General features: G+C 43.2%; 1 protein-coding gene across 1 annotated transcript in view; it reads right to left on the bottom strand.

Moving 5' to 3' along the window:
• ptmaa (prothymosin alpha a) overlaps positions 1–6,754 on the bottom strand; it is a 9,844-nt gene extending 3,090 nt beyond the window's left edge. The window contains exons 1-4 of the mRNA XM_083647708.1: positions 6,585–6,754; positions 2,811–2,879; positions 2,639–2,720; positions 1,235–1,314 (exon numbers count right to left, since the gene is read on the bottom strand). Coding sequence (XP_083503834.1) covers positions 1,235–1,314; positions 2,639–2,720; positions 2,811–2,879; positions 6,585–6,629 — 276 coding nt within the window. The 5' untranslated portion in view covers positions 6,630–6,754. The remainder of the gene's footprint in view (positions 1–1,234; positions 1,315–2,638; positions 2,721–2,810; positions 2,880–6,584) is intronic.
• Between the last annotated feature and the right edge of the window lie 1,912 nt (positions 6,755–8,666).

The raw sequence follows: 8,666 nt of genomic DNA, 5'->3' as shown, positions 1-8,666 counted from the left end.
ACAGTTTTAACAGAGGCGCTACGATGCAGTGTGTTTCACTGGGGACAGTTTTAACAGAGGCGCTACGATGCAGTGTGTTTCACTGGGGACAGTTTTAACAGAGGCGCTACGATGCAGTGGGTTTCACTGGGGACAGTTACTATCAATGGTTTTAACAGAGGCGCTACGATGAAGTGGGTTTCACTGGGGACAGTTTTGGTTGAATTTGGTTGCCAACAAGGGAGTGCGGGTGGGGGTGACATGGGGAAGGGTCCAAAATTAGCATCATAGCAAGTGGCTGGTAGATTTGCTTCACTCACCAGCAAAAGCAAAAAACAAAACTGCATTGTAAGTTTCTGCAATCCACGGATATGTCGAATATCATGTTTCTGAACCAAAAATAAGTTTCATATCATCTACGATATGTGTATATCAACGTTATAGAGCCTGCTATTGAAATAAGGCGGTGACCAGTAAGGGTACATGGAGGGCATAAACACTAGCCTTTCACACCAAGTCCCAGTCACAGCGTTTCCAAAGTCTACAGTTCAACCGTAATGTTTTATTTTCTTTATTTAAGCCTAAACCAAACCTTAACCAAGTTGTTTTTCTTGCCTAAACATAAGCAAAGTTGTTGAAGCAGTTTTATTTGTCTTTAACGTTGGAAAGGCGAGGTTTTCAGATTAACCTAATTAATTGAGATTGTAGGTTTGCAGGAAATGCCATATTTGAGAAAAGGCAGACGGTTTGTTGAGATTGTTCATATCTGTGGATTGCAGACATGTACCGTGCCAACATGTTATTTTGACTATAGAGACACTGCATGTAATAGGCCACGCCCATCACGGGGGAAGAGCTCCGTTCATTTCCACACACCAGCGTCATTTTCCTTGAATTAAACATAGCTAAAAGCTGTTGTGTGGTGGGCTGCGCAGAAAACAAATGTAAAAAATCACCAGTTAAAGTTTTTTGTACTCCTGAGCAAAACAAGGAAGCCATTGAGAATTGGCGAGAAGAAAAATGTGGATCTAGCTGTCAAGAAGTAAGTTGGAGTGTTCATCTTCCGTATATACAATCTTTTGGTGCAACACGCAAGCATGCACGTGACATAGGAGAACGGCAGGATTGGACAGGAGTTTGTGTTTTCCCCCGTCTTGGGCGTGGTTTCTGAATGATGACGTGTTACGCAGTGTCTCTATTGGGTTGCATTTTCAGATGGCAGGTGAGTGTGCGTTCTTTGTCCCATCGTCCTCACCTCATCATCCTCATCATCCTCAGCTGCCCTCTTCCCCGTCAGCCCATCAAGGTCATCATCTTCATCGTCATCTTCATCACCTGAATACACAGATAATCACAATCTGTTACTGGCCTCTATATATGTAGACTGTTGTTGTTTTTGGAGTATCTTGTTTCAGCAGGGGAAATGTATTTTTTTATGATATTCTGGTAGGCCACTTTCACAAACACATCTGCAAAAAAGATTCAGGAGCCGAACTTCCAACTTCACCCACCTTCACAAGCATTCATATTGACAATTGGCAAAACAAATATATCAAGGACATAGAATTAAATACTCATCTTAACTATCTATCTATAACTGTGTTTTTATTTTTTATTTTAAGACTAGTAGTGGTCACTGCCCCTAGAGGCAGAGATGCTGAATGAATGAATGTGTATGTGAGGGAGCTACTTTCTGGATCCATGACAACCATGAGGTGCTTCACATTTAAAAATGACAGTGTCCTACCAAAGTGAATCATTTAATAGCTTCTTAAAAGTCAGTTGGAATTTAAAAAAAAATCTTGATTGATCTGTATGGTTTTATGTTATGTGTTACTATAAGTCTTGTTTTCTAAGACCAGGGACCATGTTGGAAATAAGTGTTCACACTTTCAAATGTTTATCCCTTAGATTTGTCTTTCATATCCATAATAAAATCAATCGATCAATCAAAAGTTCACAACAACTTTTTACTTCTCTTCTTGTAATTCAGCAGCACACCGGTTTTCCTTATGGTGTTTTATTGATCAACCCTTCATCTCACATCAACTGCCACCATCTTCTCATTTTAGTTGATCCATTGTGGAAAACAGAAATATGAATGTTAAAAGATGGCTATGCCATGTGCAACAAACCTCCTTAAAGGCTATTGAACTTAATTAAGTTGAAATGAACGACTGGTAGATTGGATTTGGATGGAATTGGAACTTGATTGCGTTGAAGGAAATTGTGCAGATACACAGTCTGGCCACCAGATGGCGGACAAGCTCTACTGTTGACTCCCACTCTCTTCACTCCCTCTCAAGCAACAGCTCAACTAGTCTAGAGTTTGGAAAGAAATGTAGCCATTTTCTGAAAGTATGTATGTATTGCTTGGTAGGTTAGCCTACTATATAGGTAACTAACCACCATTTGGAATCATGGGAAACAATGAATACTACTCAATATTGGGGAATCATTTGGCATGAAAATAGTCACATTTAAATAACAATATTGAATATCAGTGCAAAATATTGGCGTCTGCCTTTAAAAACCCATATCAGTCAAACCATTCTCTCTGTATGTGTCTCTTTCACTCAACAGAATAGTGCTGTTTGACCATATGCTGATGCTGAGTATCATGTCTCTGCTGTTTATCCACGACAGTGCAGACACCTACCCTCTCCATCTTCCTCTTCCTCCTCCCCTACATCCTCCTCTTCCTCCTCTGCCTCGTTCTCCTTCTCCCCGTTCTCCTCCTCCTAACGGGAGAAGACAGGACAGAGTTATGTAGGACCAGTCGAGCTCTACAAGCTGGATAGAAGAAGAGGAAGGAGGGGAGATGCTCTTACAGTCTTGCCGTTGGCCGGAGCATCTTTTCCCTTCTCTGTCTCCTCTGTCTGTTTCTTTTCCTTCAGCTCCTGAAAACACACACACACACACACACACACACACACACACACACACACACACACACACACACATTATGGCATTAATATAGGATGTGGTACTTGTGTTGTGACCCTGTATAGTCGACTATTCATTCTATGGAGCCTGATTCGACAGCCAATCTCAGTCGAATCGTCACAAAATGTGGTTATGAAACAAGGATCATTCCATTCTGGCTACATGGGGGTGCTGAATGTCTGATTTTACATAGAATTGCTTGGTTTCTCCCAATAAATCATGATATATAATATAGCCTATTTTGGTATAAATATCAGCCTATTGATACCATAAAACTTCAACTAAAGCCAAGTTCCAATTACACACAGAGTCCCTTTTACTGGCTGGGTGGGTGTGGCTACAGTACATGTTTTGACAAATGCCAGTCTCAATTAGATTCAACTACACGTTATTGTAAATTATTAGTCTGGGACACACCTACTGTGGTGTGTTTGGCTGAATTAGGTTCACAATATACCCCTAAGGAATAAAGCTGAGAGACACTTTAATGACTAAACTTGTTTTTCAGAGATTCAACTTTCCCATGAGTTTGAATGTGACCTGAGCAGTTGCAAATATGTATTGTGTGTGTGTGTTCTTATATTTTTTTCACCTGCAGAGGGCACTCAATGGCTAGTGTTTGCTGCGTCAGGAGGACACTTCCCATACTGTCAGGTAAGCTGTTCTTCACAGGGAGGTAAGAATACTTTACTGCAGCTGTCTGAACTTTGTAGTCTGAGTAGTCTTTTGTCTCTCCTAGCAGTGCCCTCCTACATGCTCATTCATTCACCTGAGTATTGCCAGACCTTAACCTTTGACCTTATCGTTGGTTGCCCATGTCACTTGGTGGTACAGTAGTAAGAATAATCACCTCAAGTCATCCCCCCTGGCATCTAAGTAGGCTAAAACAAAACAATGAAGTACTTCTAACTAAATCCTTTTTTGAAGCACACTTGTCCTACTCCCTAGAAGAATATGTGCAAATGAAAATTGGTCCAGGTCTGATTCAAAATCAGTGGGTGTGTGTGTGTGTGGGTTGGTTATTAGCTAACTGCAATCCCCACCCCCGCCAGCCACCCACAAGCTTGATTTTTTTTTTTAGCTTTCTGATTAATGAAAGAGGGATACAGTATGCAAAAAAAAATAGCATGGCAAAGACATGTCCAGCCTCTCATTGGGTTGGGTTTAGGCATGACAAGTGCTGATTGGTTGGGTTTATACATGAAGAGTAACGATTGGTTAAGGTAAAATATTAAGCAGTCAGAGGCAGTGTAGGGCGGGTCATGCCTTCGCCTCCTGCTTTACCATGGAAGTAAATTGCTGTAGTGAAAGAAGCGGGAATGTATCAGAGAGCTGTACCTCCCTCCTCCACCGCTTGATGCTCTGACCTCCAATTGGTCAGTTCTCTATGTCCCTCCCACCTCCTGCCGCCTGTTTGCAACCCGATACTGTCTATCACTGCTGTAGTCCATTCAGAATGAAGCCTCATAGGGAAACCACAAGACACACCCCTCAAAAGACTACAAATCCCTGTGGAACCACGGCTGATTCTTTTCTGGCACCTGATCAGAGCAGGGGCCATGGTTTAACAAGCTAAATATAACACTGAGCACAATTGGATTTCAATTCAAATTATGCTAATTCAACAATGCTATTGCTAATATAAGTGTCTAAGACTCTAAATACACTACTATGCAAAATTATTACAGGACTATAATATGACATGATAGAATATCTCTTTAAGGCATTGACTGGTACAATTATTCTTTTATATTTTAGAAATAATATTTTTTATGAGTGATATTGATTTTTGCAAGGGCGAAATTTGTAAATATGTAAATGTTCCTTTAATGCCTCTGTTGGTTGTTACATGATACTCCTAACGTTATGTATTTTTTGTCGTGTATTTTTTTTTTCTTCTTACGTCGATTTGTATACTAATGTTTTGATTGATGATGATGACATTATGGATTGAACATGATTCTTGAAAAAAGGGAGAAGTTGTAGCCCCTTTGATTGGTCTGCCTGCATGTCTGTCACATTTGTGGGCAGCCAATGGCTGGTAGGGGGGCTGATCTTTCCTCCAGCCTATCAATCTATCAATCTGTGTTATTCTTCAGCATGACTGACAGACCGTCAGTGCAGTCGGTGTTCAGCCATACTGTAGGCGTTCTGTTTGACAATCTCACGGTCCATATACCGAAATACCGGCCGACTGGAGGAGAGCTGAGCACGGGCTTCCTCTCTCTCTCTGTCTCTAACCAGTTACTGCATGCTCAACTCATTCAACACCGTAGCGCAGTCTCCTAGTACTTGTCCTCGAGCAACGAAACCAGGGGCTCACGAGTCGCGAAATCAACAATACTCGCGCCACACCGGAACCAACAGACGTGCGTGCGCGAGCGAAAACCTTATTTGACGAGGGAATGATATATAAAGCAATCACGGATCGACGAGACCGGGAGGCGCGAGATTCCAACGTATGGTAGAATAAACAATGATAATAACATCAATCAATAATAAACAAACAAAGGGGCGCGCGTGTTCTCTGGTTAGTTTAGCTCCTCTGTGGCGACTGGCGGAGCTCGAGACGAACGAGCGAGGGGTTATTGTTCTGTCACGTCACCGAGTGAGTGGAGTTTACCGACTGAGGAGGCTAAGCTGGATAATGGAGTTATTATCCTAACACAGCATGTTGAGCCTATGTTGGTCCTACAGACATCTGACCATTTATTGTGGTCTTGCACGTCGTCGACACAAGTGACGTTACACATCTCATATAAAACATTACAAACAAGTTATGAACGGTTATAGGAGACAATTATTTCATTTCACACATAATTAAATAATCAAGCAAGCAATAGTTGTTTCAATACTGCGTTTTATTGTTGTTATTATCCCCCCAGTCAATCTTACACCGAAATACCACCGCGATCGATGTGCGAAATACAATAAAAAGTTGAGACTGCATGGCTTAACTTGGTGAATTATGAGGGCCGAATTAGAGAGTAGCTCCTAGCGATTCTGGAAAGGTTAATAAGCCATAATTTAGACTGCATGCACCTTTGCCGATGGGCAGGGCAACGTTAAATTGTCAGAATTTCACTGAAGTTGGCGCACCGTTCGTTCTCTCGTGCTAGAGAGAATGGCACGTATCGGTCTAAACGTTTAAAGCTGGAGTCTATAAGAGCCCATTTGCAGTTTGTAGATTAATTTAACGTGCTGGGTTCTTCTATTCTAGTCTGGTTTGTTTGCAGTGGGTCTAGAGAGGCGGCGGTTCTGTAAAAGCCACCGGGAAGCTGTCGGCTGGTCTTTACCTATCTATCCCGGTGTTTCACCACCGAGCAGAGCGGCAGTAGGAGCAGCCCGTCTCTCCGCTGTTACATCCTGATCCACTCACACACACACACACACACACACACACACACACACACACACACACACACACAGCTGCTCTGCCTCGGCGCTTCAAACAGTCTATTAAACATGTAGTTTTATAAGCCCGTAAAGCGGATTATGGAATCATCATGTTGGATAAAGTGACATTCTCTTTCGTAACGTGACTATAATAGTCCAGTTCTTAATATAACATATAAATGGAGCCAGTAAAGCTAGAAGAAGCGTTATTTCTGTCCTCTTTCTCTGTCCATCTCCATCCCTCTCTCTCTCTTCCTCCTTACCTTGGCACTCAGCTCTCCGCTGCTTTTCACTTTACTGTCCGCCATGTTAGATATCCTCTGGAGAAACAAACTAACGTCCAGTCAGAAATAACCTCAAATAAAAAGGACGTTGGTTTTTACTCCTAGTGAAACGGAAGAAAAAGTGGTTGTATCGCCAGCGGCGTGTACCAGCCGGGGCTCGCGCGTTTATAGTATGGTGGGCGGGCTATGTGTCTAGGAAGACATGGTGATTGGTCGGTTATCTCCGAAAATATTCAGCCCGTGATTGGCCAGGGTGGAACAATAGACAACCCTCCCTCCTGTGTGCAGTGTTGCCAGATCTCGCGAGAGGAACACGCATCCATGCTCGTTTCTCTCGCGAGATTTGGCAATATATGTGGAACACGGTCATAATGGTTGTACACCGAAAAGTATTTTAATCTCGCACTGTTTGTTTCTCTCCCTCACACACACACACGCATGCACACACACACACGCACTCACACGCACACGCACGCGCACGCACGCACACACACACACACACACACACACACACACACACACACACACACACACACACACACACACACACACACACACACAAATCCTGAGTGATGCATTTATTGTAGCTATTCACGTATTGCCCTCTAGGGGTTGTGTAGTTGCTTAGCACTGTAACTTCAATGATCCTTACCGTCATCATTTTGAGATTACTGTTGGATAAACTGACCCACTTTACACTCAAGCAATATCAGATGTTATAATGATAATCCTGAACTAATGTGTGCTGTGTCTCACTGAGACATTAATAATGATGTTGCTGTTTTTATGACTTGGCTGGCGATAGCCGTGGCCGCAGGCATTATGTTGTACGTACGTACGTACGTACATACCGGTACGTACGTACGTACGTACGTACCGGTATGTACGTACATGCATACCTCTGATGCTCGTTAACGCGATATCTCAGGAACGCTTTGAGGGAATTTCTTCAAATTTGGCTCAAACATCCACTTGGACTCAAGGATGAACTGATTCGATTTTGGTGGTCAAAGTTCAAGGTCACTGTGACCTCACGGCCGATCCATTCCATGCTCGTTAACACAATATCTCAGCATGCCTTGAGGGAAATTCTTCAAATTTTTCTCAAACATTCACTTGGACTCAAGGATGAACTGGGGGCGGGACTAGGGACAAGAGGTGGTATCAAGGGATAGGATGGTCGTGGTAGAGACTGGAGTCAGGATTCAAGGGGTAGCTAGGGGGCAGTGTTGGGGGTAACGCATTACAAAGTAAGGCATTACTGTAATCACATTACATTTGCCTGTAACGAGTAGTGTAAGGCATTACTGTTCCTAATTCCAGTCATCACATTAGTTAGGCTACTAAATCAAACACAAACACTATGACATTACTTGCATTACATACATTGGTTGGTTCAGGCACTACAGAGGCAGTCGTCGCTCCGGCCGATCCATTGAGGCACCAACTTTCATAGGAGTTCAGTCTACAACTTTTGAGGGGTGGAGATATGCTCTTTACCTCACACCTCAGGCGATGCTGCAGAGTAACGCAAAAGTAATGTAACAGTAGTGTAATGAATTACTTTCTGGGGGGGGCTGGCTAGGTAAAAGGGGTCGTACTGTAGCTAGAGATAGGAAGATAGAGTGTGGATTCGAGGGGTGGCTAGGGGGAGTGATTAGGGGATGTACCGCTTACTTCAACACCTGGGTGGGATTTTTGCCAGGCAGTTGCCGGCCTGCATCTGGCTCTGTCTGAAGGTCAGAAGGAAGGCTGACTGACTGACTGACTGACTGACAACCCTCAAAATGACCCTCAAGTGACATCACTGATGACATCACAATTGTTCAAGTGACATCACTCAGAAGGCTGACTGACTCACAACCCTGAGGACAACGATGCCATCAGTGGCCGGCAGCGCGGATGACGTCATTATTGGTGATGTCATCAGTAACACACATGCTGCCTGCCTGGCATTATAGCAAATTCATGCTTGTTTTTTTTTTAAACAAGCTTGGCACCTCCTTCGTTTAAAAGTACCCCTCAACCCTGAACGCTATATGCCAGGCAGGCATGGGTGTC

Source organism: Poromitra crassiceps, assembly GCF_964638095.1.
Source record: "Poromitra crassiceps genome assembly, chromosome: 12".
Lineage (NCBI taxonomy): Eukaryota > Metazoa > Chordata > Actinopteri > Beryciformes > Melamphaidae > Poromitra > Poromitra crassiceps.
This window is presented reverse-complemented; position numbering and strand designations above follow the sequence as displayed.